This window comes from Gallinula chloropus, assembly GCF_964237585.1.
Source record: "Gallinula chloropus genome assembly, chromosome: 18".
NCBI lineage: Eukaryota > Metazoa > Chordata > Aves > Gruiformes > Rallidae > Gallinula > Gallinula chloropus.
The window spans coordinates 5,588,511-5,608,123 of NC_140103.1; the positions used below are offsets into that span (position 1 = coordinate 5,588,511).

A 19,613-nucleotide genomic window follows, 5' to 3' on the forward strand; every position below is an offset into this window, starting at 1 on the left:
TTTTTTCTTTACAATAAAAAGTTAACAATTTACAATAAATTTCTGCCCCTCAGATTACAAATTTTATATAATTACAGAACTGGTATTGCCCTAAAATTGGATTATAAAAGAAAAAGCCTCACTGTTCTACATTAAAAAAAAAGGAGGAAGAGACTTCTGGAAATATTAGAGAAAATAATGTGCTGCATCAAGAAATTCTATCTACCTGTATGTCTCAAAAAATCTGTATAAAACAGAGGGGTTGGAGTGAAAAAGATAAAGACAACATAAAACAAACCCTAAAATGAACACACCAAACGTGACAGAGCACCAGACACACGACAGACTGGACTGTAGCACCTGTAGGTATAAAGTCCTCTAAATAAAGTCTCAGATTTTTCTTTGTTTGTTGTTGTTGTTGTTGTGTGGTTTGTTGGGGTGGTTTTTTGCTTTGCTTTTTCCTTTTGGTTCAAACCACAATAAAAGTCTGTATATCTCTGCTGGTCTGCACAGCTTTGCTTTTGTTATTTTTTTTTTTTTAGTAAGTTTTAAGTGACCAATGGTGTTTAATAAATAAAGTACTTATATATACATGAAATTAGGGACAGTGAAAACTGACCTGCAGCAGTGCAGGTTAAAACATTAGGCTGGACTCAAAAAAATTGCAAGCTCTAAGAAAAAATTGTCCTTTTTTTTTTCCTCCCCTCTCTTTTCTTTTTCTTGAGGTAAGCATTTCAGTGGCTGGAAACCTGCACCCTGTGTGCCACAGAAGTAGCATTCCCTTTCTAGGAGCTCACTACTGAAATGATAAGGAGAGAAAAAAAAACCCAAACCAAACCCAAACACACACATCATCTCTCCCCAATTCCCCTGCCAGCTCAGCCTCAGCTGGAGCTCAAGTACTCCTTTGTTTTAAGCCCAAACTGAGGTGCTTGTCACAGCAAAAGTACTTACGTATGTGTCTAATAAAGAGCATATGATTTGCTGTGGTCACTCTACAGGGATCACTCTGAGGTCCAGCTGAGAACTTTCAGCCAAGAACTGTTTTCAGTTAAATGAAAACTTTTCATATAGAGTGTCTATATCCTGGAAATTACCTATTTGATGTTAAAAATAACATTCCCAGGAAACCTGAGTGCCCCTTGCTCCCTCCCCTTCCCAACGCATCCCCAGGAAAAACTAAAGTTTTGAGTGGAAAAACCAAGAAATGCAACCACTTCTATTGCTCACATGCTTTAAGTTAAATCCATGCTTGAATTTCTTCTGAAGGGGTGCCTATGCCTCTACCAAGATTAAAAAGAAAGCATGTTAGCAATCCACAGCACATGAGAATTTGTTTTTATGTAAAAAGATGATAGCATCTGACATCTTCATCACACTGTAGACTTCGAGATTAAGAGTACTAGTGCTAAGAACAAATACACCAACTAGTTCAAAAGCTAACATCTTTCAGATACAGTACCATTTTACAGAGAATTCATTTTAAAAATAAAAAAAAAATGATGTTTTTACCTTGTGTGAACCTGGCAGGCTTATTAAAGAAAACATTCTGGGGAGAGGGAAGGGGTGGGAGGGAAGGAAATGTACTACAAACCTTGCAGAACTTTCTATTTGTCGCCTGCTAAGAGTTCAGAGTTCTTCCACTTTCAACCAATCTTCTTCAGTTAAAATGTATTTTAGAGACTTTATGCAAAGGGAACTATTTGTCATAAAGTCTAATCACACACACACACACACACACACACGCACGCCAAGATCTTTGACCTATTAAAAGAACACCCCTCCCACCCACCCCAAAAAAGAATGGAAGATACCTTTTATAACACTGAATTAAAAAATAAAATAAAATAAAAAAGTCAGAGAGAGGAAAAAAAACCACAACCTGACCACCATGGAACAAGAGGAGTATATTAAAGAGAGAAAGGGTGCTGTCCATTTTGTGGTTTGTGTGTAAGTGTCCGTAACTCATTCTGAATCGCTGCTGTCTGAGCTGGAGCCGCTGGAGCTGCTGCTCCCCGACTCGGAGGAGCTGCTGCTGCTGAGCCGGGAAGGGCCTCCGAAGGGAGCTGAGCCAGATTTCTCTGTGGGGAAGAAAGCAGCGGTGTGGTTACTTGCAAGGGACTGAACTAGAAGAGGTTTGCACACAGTCTTCAATCCTCCATGGCTTTGTCTGCAGCTTCAGTTTGCCTGGGTAGCTTATTTACCCGCAGCCTTTGCTTGCGGCAACAAGGCCTGTCCTGCCAGTGGTCCTGTCAAGGTTTCTCAGGCTGCAGGTGACCACGCAAGTTTGGGACCCACACAGGAGAGAGGAGCACCTGGGGAGCTGCATCCACAGCCCTGCATGCTTCAGTGCAACCTCTGAACTCAAGAAAACCCTACCTGGCTTGTGCAAAGCTGGAAGAAACTGAGTTCACACTGGAATAAGCTTTTGTACCCCTTTTCACACTACTACATTTGGGCTTTTTTCAATCCCACAATGGAGAAAAAACATCCATTAGATGCTCCACACTAGTGGTCTGTATGCCCAGCGCTGCACAAGCTAACACCAAGGAGACATGAAGGACAAATTGCCTCCAAGTCACCTCACATTTACAACCCAGGGGAGCATCCACCTGGCCAGAGACCAAAGGAGCCCCCACACAGCAGCTCAGCGCCCAGCAGTAACTCCCTGTGCCCCTACACTTGTGACCAACTAGGGTAACAGTCCCAGAGATGAACACCAGGCTTTGCCTCGGTGAGGATATCTACACACACAACTTTCTGGGCTCTGTTAGCACAGTAAAACCAAAGCCATTACCTTTCTTTGCAGGTTTCTTGTTGTTGTTTAGCTGCCCACTGACATCCTGTAACCGTTTTTCTAGTTCTTTCTTCTTTTCCTGAGCTAACTCTTCTTTTGACTTTGCTGCTTGCTTTTTCCCACTTGCAGCTGTGGAGGAGGAACACACAGTTTCTGAAACTGTATGGTTGCAAGGTGAAAAAGAGTGGACATCACTATTTTACAGGGCGCATAAATCTGTGCAGCCACTCTGCAGTGACACTGCTAAGATCGTGTGACTGCTCAGCACCTACACATCCCAGATGTAGGACAAGACATGAATTTGTCCAGATCATCCAATCACCATCAGCCTGTAACATGCACTTTTTAAGATAGATATCTTCTGGAAAGTATTTTAAATTATAGAAATATCCGTGCAATAACCTTTGTGGTTACAGTTTACTTACCAGCCAGTTATATGGTCAATAGTTACACATTTGTAATTACAGAATTGTTACATGGGTTGTCTGCCCTGTAAAATAAAGTGTCCCATTAAAGGCTGTCAGAAGTAAGCACCTGCCATTGTAACTTCAGATACCTCATGTGAAAATCTACCGCCTTTTATGTTGCCTTAAATATAAAACAAAACAGACAAATTAGAAACCAACTGTGGCAAAGGCTGGCAGACAAGAAGAATGCAGCTGCATCAGTTGGGATGGAAACGGTGAGGAGTACCAGCAATACTCCTAGCAGAAAGAATATCCCTCCAAAGGAGAAGTAATTGAACACAGGTGTTGGCCAGTATCAGGAGCACAAGATGTGCCAGACATTTTGCCTGATCCAGCAAGGAAATACCTACATTTCTGTGCATTGCTTTAAAGCAATCATTAAAAAAAATCCAAGGAAATTTGGAAAGCAGAGTCCTAAGAGGGTGTGTGCCCCTGAAAGTGAAGCACTGCAATAGCCAGCAGACAGCAGGAAAGTCTGGCTGGGGTCAGGCGTGCCAGCCCAGGGTGTACCAGTCTCAGAAGAGCAGACAGACAGACAACTGAGGTTATCTGTGTTACACTACACTTTGGTTCCAAACAGAAGGGTGCTTCCTGTTCCTGAACAGTCTGGAAAACCTTTTCCTGAGCTATTCCAACAGTGAAAGACTCAGGGGGAAAAAAATAATAAAAGCTGTGTATTAAAAAGCAAAAAGAAAGGTCAAAGTCTGTGCTTTGCTTAGGCCTACCTGAAAGTCCTGCAGTGTGGAAATGGAGATGCTGTGCAAGAGCTGTGAGCAGCTACTGTGTTATACTCTGACCAGGACAACTCCCTCTTAACCAATAAGCAGGAGGACAGAGCCAGAACCACTTTGGGTAAGAGATCCTCCTGCTCTATTCAGCTGGAGCTAAACTCTCAAGGAACTGTAACAATTCACCCTCTGTGGATGAGGCACAGCCAGTCCCATACTCTACTGTTAATGCAGTGCTGAATGTACATTAATCCTCTGATCTGACAGAGACTGAAGGTAACATGGTGATCACATCAGCCAGGAAGAGCAGTTTTGGGGTGAACATACAACTCAGACATGTACACCCAGAATCCATAAGCTGCCCAGGTGACTTTGTGCAAGTCGCGTCTTCCCTTAGCGTTCTGGATCCGAACCATGTTTTTTGTTTCTTTACTAATTAAATGCTAAACTATTCAGAATGAGAAACTGATCCTTCCAGATGTGAGCACATAACACCTAACACAATGAGACTGAGAGCGTTAGAGTGCCTTCTAGATTCTAGATAAGTAATAAAGGTATCACACTGGTCTTCCAGAGGAACACAATAGTCCTCCGGGTCTCCACGGTATGACATCATGGGAAGAAAGAATTAGAAAAACCCAGAAAGTTTCTATGCATTTTCTGAGGAGAAAAGGATCTCTAAAAATCCCTGTCATCACATACACAACAGCTGGATAAGAAAATCCCAACACACATGCCCTGACTCCAAAGCCGAGCCCAAGAGCTGGTGGGGGAACACAAGCCCCAGGAGGTAACTTACAAAATGGTTTCCTTTGTTTTTTCTGTAAACAAGATTTCACGTATCTCTCCAGTTCTCGTAAAGTTGTTGGCTTCAATGTTTCAAAATCTATTTCTATCTCATCAGGATTGGAGTCTCTGAGAGAAGGTTCCCGCGACTGGATGATGTGCACCACCCTGCCCAGCTTCTCCCCAGGCAGGCGGTTGATGTCCAAGCTGAGCTGTCGCTTCTCATCATAGGTCATGGGTAGACCTTCCTCCTCCTCATCTGAATCGTAGGTTGCAGATGCCTGTTTGCCTCCTTTCTTGGGCTGCCTGGAGGGGTAGGGAAGCACAGAAACATCCATGGGTATACTGAAGCAAGGAATTCTCTTTTCTACTCCCTTGTAACAAATATGCCAATGCTCTCTGCTTTGAACCTCTAGCCAGATGGCTGGAAGAACACCACAACTTCTGAAAAAGTTCAGTAATCTGAGATCAGCTGTCCTGCTCCTATTATATTTTAGCCCTGTGAGGCATGACAACAAGCCCATGTAGCAGCAGGAGGGCAGCAGTGAAACAGCATGTTCTTGCTGGCTGCACAAAAGGCAAAAAACAAAACCTTATCTCAGAGTGATCAGGCAGGGATTCTAAGGGGGCTGGAGAGTGGAAACATGATGGTTCCACTGCCAGCTCTAATTTAAAGAATCCCAGAATTTGTCTGGGAATGGGGACACTGACTGTGAATTAACCACTCTGACATCTGAGCTTCACCAGGAATTCAATGGGGGCAGGAGAACTGGACTGGAAGCCCCTGTCATCCCCCCTAAAGCAACTCCCAGAAGGCAGGCTCTCACCTACTAGCCGTGGTTGTGCTGTTCGCTTTCTTAGCTGGGGCTTTCTTCTGTTGGGTTTGCTTCGGTGGTTGAGCCACCTTGGGTTTCTTCTCCTCCTCCACTTTTACTTTGTGCTTTTCTTTTTCCTTCTCCTTATCTTTCTTTTTCTTCTCTTTTTCCTTCTTCTCTTTCTTTTTCTTTGGTTTGTTCACTGGTGCTTGTGACAACGCAGCTAGCTGCTCATGGACGGCCTTTAGCTGGGGGAGAACAGGGATAAAATTACATCAGATTTCAAGGGAAGATAATTGATGCCTCCACATACCATTATTCTGCATTGCAATGTGCAAGCATATCCCAAAATCAGTGATCAAGCAGTCCAATGATTGAACACAGGAGACTCTGCTTGATTTGAAATTTATATTTTTTTTTAAAGAGAGTGCAAGTTTGCAGAGGGCAACTCCAAAGAAAAGATAATTCTTGTTTTATAGGGGCAAATACAAATAAAGTGTAATAGCTCCATCTACAGTGCTGACAGCCTGGTCTCTGGAATCCCGGGTTCACTTCTTAGCTCTGTTACTAGCTTGATTTGAGACACCAGATAAGCTATTACAGTACGCTGTAGCTTCTGGCATCGTATATCTGCATAATAAGAAAGGCCACGGCTTAAATGTCTGCAGCTACAACAGTCAAAACAGCTCACTTCTACAGATGGTGTGCAGGGAGACAATATCTCAGAGAAAACCTGTGACAGATTTTATTGTGCTTGAGCTCTCAGACAAACTGGGTCTCTTGTTCTCAGATGCTTGGTGGACCCCACACCTTCATTTGTACTCTAGGATCCCAGAAGGAAGCACGGAGCATCAGTGCTGAGAATGGCTCCAGGAAAATCAGCATTACATCAGACATGCACTTACTGCACAGCTGAGCAATTTCCCCCTTTAGCTGGCAGAAGTGGAGATTGCTTTGCTGCATCCCAGCTCGATGGGATTTTGAAGAGCAAAATTAAACCCTTCCTCCTGCACAGACACATAGCTTGGGAACTGCAATACCTGCTCCTGGAGCTCTGCCAGCCGAGTTGCTCGCTCTTCCTCCGAGTCTGAGCTATCTGAGTCAGAAGAGCTCTCCTCGCTGCTGTGACTGCTCTCTGTGCTTTTGCTCACCACTGGTGCTGTTGGTGGAGGAGGAGGTGGGGCCTCTGCAGGCTCATCGGGCATCTTTGCAAACCTCATCTCGAAGACATCCTACAAAAAGGGGGAAAAACTGGTGACAAAAGGAGCTTCAGCCACCAAGATGATATTTTGGCCTTTCAAACACACCAGACACCCCACCACGGGTCATGCAGTCTTACTGCACTACACAAGATGCTGTACAAGTAAATAACAATGTACAGACGGGCATATGTATTCTGGAAGCCCAAGAAAGTTCTCCCAATACTTTGTAGAGCAAACAACTAATAATTTAGGAGCAGAACGTGGCATTGGGGCATGCCATGTGAAGAGCACAACAGTTCTGCAGCAGAGAACATGGCTCTTTCCAATGGTTGGAGGAAATCACCAACTCTCCCTTGTTGGTGCCATGAGCAGATCCATGCTTGGATCTCTGAGACCTTGTAGCTGAACTAAACATACTCTGGAAGATGCATTTGCCAACACCTTTACCTGGAGCTTCCTGGCCATCGCTACCACTTCATGGTCTGGAGGATTGTACTTGTAACAATTAGAGAACATTAACCGAATATCTGCTGCAAAACTTTGTGCATCTTGGTATTCCCGACTGTCCATTTTTTTCTGCAAACAAACAAGCCAAAGGGAAAGGGGAGAAAAAGCCATAAGCAAGAGGCATTTGTAGCAACTGCATGGAGGACAAGTGCATTGTGGAGACAGCTTAGAACAGTATATAAAAAAAAAAGAAAAATCACATTTTTCTACAAGAACAGTAGTTTGATCTGGCTTATTGATTCCTAAATAACATTCAGACTTTCTGCTTTTTAAAACATGCAAGGAAGAAACAACAGACAACCAAAGAAATTGATATTGCTCTGTAACAGTTTGAGCACTTAAAGATTCAAAATTGTGGGTGTTTTTTCATTTTTCCAAGTAGTACTACATAAATCTGTTATACTAGAAAATAGAGTCAATTAGAAAAAGGGTTTTCTGGATCAGAAAATAATGCAAACAAGGATCATTGCCAGGAAGGGCAAGAGTCAGCAAACAACCAAGCTGCAATTACAAGAGTACATTAAGCGTGCATTTCTATGTGCTGCTTTGGTGTATTTGCCCTGTAAATCTGAAAGGGCACAAAAGATCACAACCATCTAACTCTGACTTCCTGCAAGCACAGGGCATTTGCTTGGCAATTCCTGCAGCAAGGTAGGTGTTTACAGTTAAACTATACCACCTACTCTTGATTTAAAAGTCCAACTGATAGAGAGCAGATACAGAATTCACCCTTGATGAACCTACTCATAATGTTACTTCCTTGCGTACCGAGGAAAGTATTGGGAGCTAAGGATTTGCACTTTGCTCCTTTCACTTACTTTTCAGCTCTCCCTTTTGTCCATTCCTCTTGCTGTTTGGGACTGAATGACTTGAGTTTATAGAACAGTTTATAACAGTCCTAGAACTTAATTGAGTTTAAGCATATATTACTACTACACATAAAACCTTAGCTCGAATTACTCTGCAGAAAGGAAAAAGAAGCTAACACTGGATTTCATTTACATTTAAAAGACTTGGTTTTAAAGAAACTCTCCACTTGCCAAGTGCTTGCCAGCCTCCCTTCTGTTTGTCCTGTGCACCTGTATCCCCCAGTGAAGGGAAGGGGCTGACTGGCAGACAGGCTGCAGATGTCATCATCAGGAAAGATGCATCCCCATCCAAGCAGAAAGCAGGGGTGCTTTGGGTCTGGAACCCACGCCAGAAGCCTTAACAAAAGCAACATTCCTACTTGTTCAATGGAAACTGCTGATATTCCACAGCTACACAGCAGACCTTGTAAGACACTTGGAAAGCTGCAACGAGTCCTAGAACAGTTTTTGTTCTGAATAAGAGCAGAGCTTCACCTCCAGGGATGCAGCTTTGGAGGGACCTGCATGGAGGGTGGTGACATTCCTGCAGCCTTACTCCCCGCTACGCTGCAGCCAGACATCTGACAAACTGACCTCATCTGACCTCATTCTTTCGGTGAATAAACCAGGAGAAAGCCTCTGAGCCCCAGCACAAAGACAGGAACGGAAATGGGTTTGTGCTTCTCCTCTCCGAAGGAGAGCTGGCCTTGTCTGAAAAGCATCTCAGGCCAATTCCAAAGCAAAACATATGTTCTAACTAAAGAGCCAATTTATTTTAATACACGTCTTACTGCATGAAAGGCCTTTTTGATGCGCTTATGTTTGTTTGGCACACTTAATGGCTGCTTACTGCCTACGAAATACATTCCGCTGTCTGAGGCTTCACATTCATCCAAACCCAACAGTTCTAATCTGTGGATTTTTGTTTTGTTTTCTGGTAAAGAATAATTAAGAAAAAAGAAAGGGACTTTAATTTGGTGGGCTGGAATACCTTAGGTTACAAATTCACTTTGAGATATCCAGCTGCTTAAAAACAATGTTACTACATTTGCTATTGCAAATCTGGAGTCATAGACAAGCAGGCCTGGCAGAGGGCTGGAAGGCAAACGAGTCCATTCTCTGCCTCATGCAGTATCTATCACAACAATCTCATTTTCCCTCAGCAATCGATTCAGTTACTCTTTAATATTCAGAAATCTGTTTCCTAATGTCTCCTGTGCTTCTTGCCCCAAGGTAAGCCTTGTCCTGCACACCAAGAATGCAAAAGCCCCCCAAACTTTGTTCCCTCCCTTCTCGTAATCTTTTACATGCTTGAAGATCTGATGTGTCCCCTTCCCATTTTCTCCTCTCCAAGAATAAACTGGATACCAATTGATCCTGAAAACACATGCCTTGAGCATGGCATCAGACAGGTGCTGACAATGGACAAAGCCACACATGTCCAGCAACTTCAGCAGAGAAAAATGCCATCACTACCAGCTCAGCCTGATTTCTGGGGGCCTAATTGCAGAAATTTCCTCAACAAGAATAGCTGCTTTGTGAAGCTGTGTTTGTACTCTAAAATAGGCACAACTAAAGAAATCTTTAAGATTTCCCCCAAAGAACGTCTCCTCACTTTCGAGCCCCTGAACTGAGCTGCTCTGAAACCACAGCAATTCACTGCAAGGAAGTTAACTGGTGAGCACAGTTAGACCCCTGGAGGTAGCACTTTATTCCGAGAGTAAACACTTTGTGTAAACCCTTCTTGCATAGCAAGGACTGCTGCTTGTTCACTACTGAGTATACCAGAGGCAGCATATCCACAGCGCTGCTGCTATGACCCAGTAGCCAGAAGAAGGAGCCTGAGAAGAGGTGCTCTGGGTTCACCCCAGCTCCATGGCAGGCACAGCACCCTGTCTCCCCACGCCAAAGCTCCCCAACATCAGAGAGGGGGATGTAAACGTATTGCAAGTGGGCTCTGTCTGCCTATGGACAGGGCAGCAGCAGCACAGTGCTGCTACAACTCCATGGCAAGCATTTCTCCTACTGCAGGGAATTAGGGCTGCTGCCTGTTCATTTTTACAGCATTACCCATGCCTTTGCCTCCCTCTCTGCTCATGCTTTCATCCTTTCCTCTCTCTGCTCCAAGGAGTTCAGCTCCTTCCCCCTCTAGTGATATCAAAGAATAAAGGTGGAGATGAGCTCACTGATCCTGTCCCTGCAGCTCTTCCCACTCTGAGTCCTAGCTCCAGCACAGCACTCCAGCACACCCCTCTGCTCCTGGCTGCAACAAGCTCAGCTACAGCTCCGCCACCTACCACCTGCGCAGTCACGACAGCCAACCTGTCTCCTCCATGATGCACACAGGGAAAACCACCTCCAAATCCTTCTGAAGCACACCTCTGCCAGGTGCACAGCCTGAAAATATCCTCCTGGGCATGAAGGATATTCTCTGAAGAAAATCAAAACTCATATAATCAGAGAACCAAAGCAACAAGCAACCAGGTATTTGGGAACCTATTACAGCTGCAGCAACATTTATGTTTCACTTTCTCATGCAGTTCCTTCAAGATTAGCTCAAAAGCCATTAGTTGGGCTGCTTTGCCACAGCTACTGTCACTTGCACAGAATTAAATCTAAAACCTTTCAGAGAGACAGAGAAAGCCCCTGACACTGGAGAATTACACTGCAAATGGCAGGTTTCTGTTCCACGCAGTTAACACGTTACAGACTGCATCTCTCAGAAGTCACACTACAAACTACAGGCCAAGAAAATGATAATAAAACACTCCATAAAAAACCAATACCAGACAGCACTTCAAACAAGTTTATTAAGAAAAACACTACCACGTGGAAAGACAAATCCAGAGTCTTTGCATACAAAAGACTCCATGGGGTCTGCCATTAGTTTGTCTCCAGTTTCCTGCCCTACACTAGTAAGGTACAGAGGGAGAGCATTGCCTGCACTTGCTGAGAAAAGGCAGAGGTGTACACTTAAAAAGAATGATGTTAGGACTATGAAGGTATTTAAAAGTGAAGAAATCAATCCAAGAAATGCCAGCTTTGCACCGAGATTTTGCAGAATGCAGCACAATCTCTTGCAATAAGCAGCCACCTAACCACACAGAAATGCCAGCTTTGAGAGAGTCAGGATTTCACTCTTAATCCCTCATCTTACTGCATTCACCCAGAGCTTGACCTACCAGGCTACACGTATCTCTGGGCACACAGAATCCCTAGGAACTCAAAGCACTGTGACTGACTGAGGATAGGTCTGAAAGGCCTAGGTTTACCAGCAGTCCCACTGAAGTCAGTACACTAACTGAATGAGCTCATCTAGGACACAATCATTCAGTGACTTGTGTTCACAAGACACTGGTAGTAAAAGGCTACCAACAGCACTTCATCTACAGCACTTAATCAGACAAATGTGGTAACAAAAAGAACTGTTGCACTGAGCAAGAGATGTTCTTCCCATCTCAGTTTCTGCAAGCCAGATGTACCTTAGAAGTCCTAGTTTACAGGCTCTTCTATTTTTACATGTAGCCTATGATAAGCTGGGCTTACGTAGCAAATCTAACTATGAACAGGAAACAGAACATATAGGTGACATCAGGAACCTTCATAAAAGTACTGTACCTCTGACCTGACCTGCAGACCACCACCAAAAAACCCATTTGCAACCCGTTCCTGCTACCAGCCCACTCACTAGCACCAGAGGAGCGAAGTCAGACCCACTCAGGTGAGAAGGTGGTGACTCTTGGAAGGGTGTAAGCAATCCTGCTTTGAGCAGGATGCAGGCCTCCTGACCAGCCTAAGCTATTCATCAGCCTATGATCCATGTCATGAGGATAGACCTCCAAGATGCTGAGCAACTCCAATGCTACTTAGAGCGAGCAGACCATGACAGCAAGACACAATCAAAACAACGTAGAAAGATTTGGCTCTAGGCATCCGAAATCAGCAGGATGGCAACTGCATTGCAGTACCAAAACAGGGGAGCTGCTTCCTTCCCCATCCACACTCAAGAGCAAGAGATAAATGGAAGCTTACACAAAACACTGGGACCTTCCTCTATTGGCACAACATTAGAGTCAGGTAGCCAGCTTTGCAGACTACCATGTCTGACCTAGCCATTTCTCCTGCTTTTACTAGTGTGTTTCAGGTTCCTTCTCGCCTGCAGCTCAACTCACCCATCATCTTGCCTGCTTCTCCTGCCAGGAAATTGCTGTAGGTCTTTAACAGAGCTTGGCTTAATTGCAAGTCAAAAATACCACACTGCTGGCTTCTGTAAACAAAGCAAGGGTATGGCAAGCTCAGGAGGAGAACAGTCTCCCAAGCCTAGCTCCACCATAACTTCCTCACAATGCTTTTGCCAGCTGAGAGATGGTCTTTTCTGTACAAACCCAGTAATTAGTACTTAGATAGTGCCTTCCAGATACCTGTCCTCACAACAGCCCTGTGAGGTAGGTTAAGCATTACCTCCATTTTACATCTGGGAAAACCGTGGGGAAGATTTGCCCAGGACCACAGCATCAGAACAGCAATTAAAACTCAGACACTGCTAATTCCTGGTGTAATCCTCAATGCACAGACCACAACAACGGTTCTCTTGTCACTAAATAATGCAACTAAAATATCTGTAAAACTATTGCAGCTGTAGTAAGAGCCCCTGCAGCATCAGTACATCAGAGCATGACACGTGGATTCCAGGTATTACATGTGATTTCCTAAGGAACACGAATCACAATCACAACGCCCTTTTGTCACCCAGGCACTCAGACAATCCTAGGCATTGGCTCAGCTGGCAGCAAAACACTCCTGGCATGCTGGTGAAAACCAGCAGAAATACCTTAACTTCCTCCATATGGAAGAAAGCTTCACCTCCACCAACACCAGTTCCAACCCCTGGCTCACAAGGAGAAGTTGGGAACTAGAAAAACATGGCTTTGCTCCATAGGTATTTAGAAGGGACTCAGAAAACCTCCCAGTCTACTGGGAAAAACACCTTGAATATTGGACCATACTAAGATAAGCTCCTGAAGAGCCAAGCATGAACCACACAAGCATCACATTATTTCCTCCCCTTCCTGAGTCCCAGGCGATTGTCACGTTCCGGGCGGAATTGCTCAGCGTAAGCCTATCTGGACCACACATCATGCCAACAAGTAGGCAGGCAGCAGCTTCTGGAAATGGGATACTATCAATCGAATCCTATGAAATACAGCACCTCTTCTTCTCAGAGTGCAACACAATCCCAAGGACACAAGTTTAAATAGCTGGACTATCCACAAAGAGGAGAGGATGCCATCGTACAGTCTGCTTTGTGGGGCAGAAAAAAACCCACAGATGTCCCACGTTACAGGAAAAAAAGGAGGGGGGAAGGAAATGAAATATAAAAATATCCAGATGATATCCAAACATGTTCAGTTTTCCACCCTTGCCCCTTCCCCCTCCCCCAGAAGAAGACAGTCCTCTGCAACCAGAGGGCTGTGACACCCTGCAAAAGAGGTGGTAAATGTGGACGTACTTTAACAGTACTGAGATCCATGGGGTGTTTGATAATATCATGATAGTCATGTAATTCCAAGGCCTCTGCATCAACAGGCTTGTAAAAGGGCCATGCATAGGCTGCATGCTTCTTTGAGAGCATCTCCTTAAGAATGCTGTCACAGTACTTGAGGTGCTCAGAGAGTTTGCCCTTCTTCCCTGCATGCTGGGGGACCTCTCCATCTTCAAGGTCTTTCTTTGGTGGTTTGATGGGCCGGCCGCCGCTCTCCCGTCGAGCAATGATTTTGGCCTGCTTGGGGTCCGAGAGGGGTGTGGGTGACTCGCTCCGGCTTGCGGTGATGGCAGAGGTGGTGGGGGTTGTCGTGTCTGCTTTCCGCTTCACTCCCTTTTTCTGAAACAGCAGATGGACAGACTTCATGAGTACGTGCCCAGCTCTCACACTATGCTATCAGAAACCTAGCACAGTTTATCCTTATGTTTGAAATCCACCTGTCTTCTGACAGCAAATACAATCACTTCACTGGGGTAAATGGGACTTGTGACTAGACTTCAACACACAATTCACTGACTACAACACGATGTATTACTACACGTCATCTGAGCCACAGTAACCAGCCACTTGCACGTCTCCAACCCAACCCCAAACATGATGCAAAACGTGTTAGTTCTATGCATTTCACTGAGATTTAAACTAAGGACTCTTACCTCATGTTTGCCAAGGGAAAGGAGTGCGCCCAGTCGATTACTGCAGCTCAGCTGATGCATCGTGACTTAGTAAGTGTCAGTAACTTAACCACATGTCTGAGTCCCCAGTGGCAGGATCAGGCTATAAGTTCTGAACCAAAGCATATTAATCACCAAAGACCCATGAGCCCTCACTCCCTTGTATTTTGTGGGTGTGCTAAGGTAGATTGCTTACTGGGGACAAGAGCAAGAATTTAATGATTTTGCCCTAAGCAAATAAAACCTCTCTCACACAAATTTAAGCTGTGACTGTCCAGTCAGCTCTCTCCTGCTCCTATGAAGGATTTATTTCTCCGGAGAGAGAGAGGGGAAAAAGTTCCTTAGGGAAATCTTAAGTAAATCCCAAGCAGGATTAATTTTGCAGTGTGTGTTTGGCAAACTCAATTCTGGTTTCATCCTTGAGTTTTAAAATTAAATTGATTCTCAGAAGCAAGTTATTTGGACAGAAACTGAAGTATGAGACAGGCTTCTGAGGAGGACAGCTTAGCTGCAAGAAGATCTCACAATTTCTCTAGTAATCCCCAAGCTATAGGGTTAAACACCCAGAACAGTTCTGTGGCTCTGCTGGCCCATGCAACCTCACAGCAGAGAACATCAACACTGTTGCAGTTAATCTCCCAGTTGAAAAAAAACCCAACAAGCAGCCACCAAAAACCCACGAGCTTTCTCTGAGCTATGCTTTCATCATTTTTAAAGCAATACACAGCTTGCCAGGAAAATTCCAATTATTTAGAGCAACGTTTTCATTTGCCCATAAATTAACATAGTAACTAGTCAAACACCAATGGCAACTCCCAGAAGATTACTCAGTAAGACAGAACTAATGCACCCAAAACCTGCAGGCAACATCAGTCTCCTCCAACTGGAGTGACAGGCTTGTCTTGAACTGGTTTATGGTAGAGAAGCACATTTCTAGTGCTGGAGTCTGCAAACCTTAAAGGAATAGTCCCAGAGAAATCAAGGGGGGCAGTTACAGGGGAAAGATGTTTTGGGCTATATGCTGCAAAACAAGGGAAACCTCCACCAGCCTTTTGGTTCATGGACCACCAGCACTGGTCAAAGGCTGTGGTCAGATGAGAGCTTGTAACTGCATTGGAGAAGTTACAGTTGACATCACCTCAGCTATGGTATGGTGAAACTGGCAAAACTTTTCTCAATCCTCTCAAACTCAACAGCAAGCACTTGTCTGAGCACACCCCAAAGGGACAGTGATGGCCAGAGAGGCAAGGAGTCAAATGTGACGAGAAGGAATGTACATCACCAGCAGTGAGGGGATGAAAATAAAGCACTGCTTAGCAATACTGCTGTCTGAAGAGGAAGGGGTCGAGTTCTCCATTTACCTTGACTACTGGTGGCGTGGGAGGCACCACAGGCATTATCGGAGCAGCAGGCGGAGGGGGAGCAGCGGCAGGAGGGGCAGTGACAGGCGGGACATTAGCAGTGATGGTTGGCACAGGGGTGGCAGCAATGACGGGCGTCTGAGACACGGCTGGAGGGACGTTCTGGAACGGGGCCGGCGGGGAGACAGAAGACACGGCCACTGCTTGCTGCGCTCCTTTCAAACGACAAAGTGAAAACACACTGCAATGTACTGATGGTTACAAGTGCTGACAAGACATCGGAAACAAAGTGACAGTGGTGCCTCTGGGCTGTGTGATCATGGGCTTGGCAAAAGGCTCCTAGTCCAGGGCCACAAGAAGAGCACAAAGGACACAATGTGATTATTTGCTTGGTACTATTACCCAGGGGTTAACAAAGGAAACACTGACCTAAGTTCTTGTAGCAGGAGCTTTAGGCCAGCCACATGCAAGAAAAATACTTGAAGCTTTGCACATTGAAACATGTTGCTCTGGGACAGTCTCCCCTCCAGTGATCTCCAAGCAACCCCGCACTCCAAAGAGCAGGAACTTGAGGAAAGGGAATGGAGGGACACGGCTCTTTTGGACAGCTGCTGTCCTGCACAGAACTGTATCTGGAAACATTTAACTATGCCCAACAAATGGTTAACAAACACTCCCCCATCATCAGCTAAATACTCAAAAGTCCAAAGCACTTCAGATTTTCCCCAAGTTCTACAACTAAAGAAACTGAGCTGGGAGCAGAACCTAAGTTTCTTGATAGACAGGAAAGCATCTCTTATGCTAGACCTGCACTGTTAAAACACTGCCTACTACTGTGAAGGGGGAAAAATCCTCAGTAACAGGCTCATAACATTTAATGTCACTGAACTGGGTTAGTACCTGCACTCTGTGTGCCCGCTGATGGCTTGCGACCTTTGCCTTTAGGAACTGGTGGCAATAATTCAACTTCCTCCTGAGGCATCTGAGCAACCTTCTGCAGAAATATCTTCTCCAGGGCTTGGGCCATGAGGACGATGTCATCTGTGGGCTGCAGAAAGAAAAACACAAGCCTATGCTGTATCACTCACATATTTGAAGCAGAGAGGTTCAAGAACAGGCTTTGAAATCTCTGGTGACACTGCCATTCAAAGAAATGATGGTATACAAGCTCCAACAATGAACAGCCTAGCTTTTCTCCCTCCTTGCATGCTACCCTCCTGCTCCTCTATTCTGGTCTAGCATGCAACAATTACAGCCTGTAAATACACTGCATCTAGAGAGTTATCAGGATTTCCTACAGCAGCCTGGTAACTAGTATCCCGTGCATCAGTGTGGAATGTAGCAAACTGGAACAGATGAGCTTTCCTCCCCTGCTTGCCAGCAGGTCCAAGAGAAGAGTGTAAACACACACTCTGTGGCTCAAACTAATTAATTTATTTCATCTCGTTCTCCAGTACGGGTCAATGATGACAAATCACTGTAAAAAACATAATACAAAGAATAGAGGCTTTTAACAACCTAACAAACAAGCAGACAAGCCAAACCCAAAACAATAATAAGCAATCTGAGGTGTGCAAGTATGGACGAGGCATAGGCAGAGAACAGAGTTATACTTCCTGCACTGCTCTCCTGTGCAGAGAGATGCTAGTCACTGCTAGGCAGCCAATGTAACACGTAGCACTAATACTCCACAGAACACCTGCAAAGCACTGCATAAACTTAAGCCCATCTTAAAGAATTCCTAAATGGAAATCAAAGGCGTAAAAACTTGCAACATAACCCCAAAACAGAACGTAACTATAACTGAGAGGCACATTTGCCATTTTAACAAGTCTGGGGGAAGAAAGACACAGCACAAAGACAGCTTTGTGCACTTCAAGTAACGTGGTTGCAATTAGTGGCATTTCAAATCCTTGCAAGGAGGGCCCAGAGCACAGCAGAGCTGGCCCTGTTCAAAACCTGCACTGTAACAGCTGTAGGTGGGTCTTTTCTAGGCAGCGCCCCAGCTAAAGGCTTGTCTGGGCTCTTTACCTTGTTATAAATGTAACAATTTGTAAACATGGTGTTGAAATCCTGCATACATTCACTGGCACTCCAGTAATAATTATGTTCCAGGCGCTTCTTGATGGTCCCCATGTCCATGGGATTTTTTATTATTTTGTGATAATCCTGTTGGAGAAACAGGAAAGACATTACATCTTCCAGTATGTGGAAAGAGTGTTGTTCCCATCTCCCTTTAGTCCCAGCTTTCTCCACACTCCCCCTCCCAAATACACATCCCCAAATCTTTATGCACGTATCTTTGCTTTTATTTTCTAATTTTTAGCCTATCGTTATGATGAACTTGACTACAAAGCACCAGAACTCCTTCCACAGCCACCAACCCTCTACAACTCTCCCCATGTGCTCACAGACACCAGTCAGAGTGGAAGGGTGCCACATTCGTCAGCCAGATGTACGCTGCTCACACAGGACCAGAGGCTGGGGCAGCAGGGTCAACACTAGCTTTGGCAGGGTGTCCAGTTTAACAGTGACCTGGCTGCAGTTTGGGAAACAGCATTTCTGCTTCCTTTTATAAAGGTTGCCTCCAGCAGAGGTTTATCAGTGCCAGCACCAGCTAAAACTGTGCTAAAAGCATCATTCTCTCTTTTAAGGGCATCAGCCTTGAAAAAGCTTCTACATGTTAACCCAGTTTCTCTCTGGGCTTGTCTCAAGCATCTGTAGAGGCTGTGATTAGCCTGAAGATGCTCTAGGCATGCAAAGTTATACACTGTAATTTTCCCATTCTGGAGAGGAGTGGAAAGCTCTGAGTGCACATGCACATGAAGCCTGGTACTGCCACTGGCCACTCTCTGAGGCCAACCCTCAAGCAGGACCTGAGACACCAATACTTCCAGGCAAGGCACACCAGAGCAGAAAAAACAATCCTGCTGGGTCCTGGGCTTGTGCAGATTTAGGCCACATGTGGAAAAACAACTGTTCTTCCAACTGATGACTCCTGTAAATTTTCTGGTAACCCACCCTAAAACCACCTCAATATTCCTTACTGAGAATTTAAATCCACAAAAAGACAACATAGAGGAGTGCAGACCTAGAGAAATATTATACAGGTGTTAAGTGCTTTACTCTTTTGGCTAGCACTTTAAATAGCACCCATCAACAACATTACAGAGCACAAAAGACTCCTAATCCAGTCCATAAAACTGGGTTATAATTTGTGGCAACTGGAGCTCTCCCGACCCATCCCAGAACCATGCTCCCTCAAATGCTACATGCAACCCTCTTGCCAAAGGAAACCAGAGTTAATTTGCCATGGGCTGTCTGGCTGAGCAGACACAGGGTGGATGGGTGGTGGTGTCTGTATTTAAGTGAAGTGGGTGGTTAGGGGCATGCCTCCAATGCAGAGCTGTTACACCTACAGGACCCCTTTGAAGAGATGAAGAGCATGTGGCTCTGTTCCCAGGAAATCAGCCTGGTAAATCGGTTATTTATGAATAACCAGGCTAAATCTTGCACTATCTGGTCTGACAGAGGCAGAGTATATATTGTGAGGCACAGGAGACAGATGGGTAAATGCAACTGTGCTGTTACTTCTGATTCCAGTACAGCATTTGAAAATATATGGCTCCAATGTATCCTTGGTAATTAGCTTCTCCTGTCTTCCTCAACACTGAAGTCAGTAGCAAATCTAGGAAAGCCTATCACAGACACAAGTTGCATTTTGCCCAATGCCAAATGCTCAGAAGAACATGGGTTTCAAGGCTGATTCAAACTGGACAGAGGTGGGACAAGGGGTGAAGACACATAAAAGAAATCAGAGGTAAACCACAAATGAAGCACTGTGCTTCAGCTGCTCTAAGACACCTTGCTTGTGTGCTCTTCTCTTCCCTCATTGAGAAGCAGTTTTCTC

The 19,613-nt window shown here is 44.8% G+C and overlaps 1 protein-coding gene across 1 annotated transcript; it reads right to left on the reverse strand.

The window, feature by feature from the left end:
• Nucleotides 1-1,796: 1,796 nt before the first annotated feature.
• BRD3 (bromodomain containing 3) lies at nucleotides 1,797-17,785 on the reverse strand. The gene is made up of 10 exons (XM_084272680.1): nucleotides 17,735-17,785; nucleotides 16,604-16,751; nucleotides 15,704-15,918; nucleotides 13,639-14,010; nucleotides 7,222-7,350; nucleotides 6,613-6,804; nucleotides 5,585-5,820; nucleotides 4,771-5,063; nucleotides 2,777-2,905; nucleotides 1,797-2,060 (listed from the first exon to the last, which is right to left on the reverse strand). The coding sequence occupies exons 1-10, from the start codon at nucleotides 17,780-17,782 to the stop codon at nucleotides 1,945-1,947; spliced, it is 1,878 nt and encodes a 625-aa protein (XP_084128806.1). The 5' UTR covers nucleotides 17,783-17,785; the 3' UTR covers nucleotides 1,797-1,944.
• Between the last annotated feature and the right edge of the window lie 1,828 nt (nucleotides 17,786-19,613).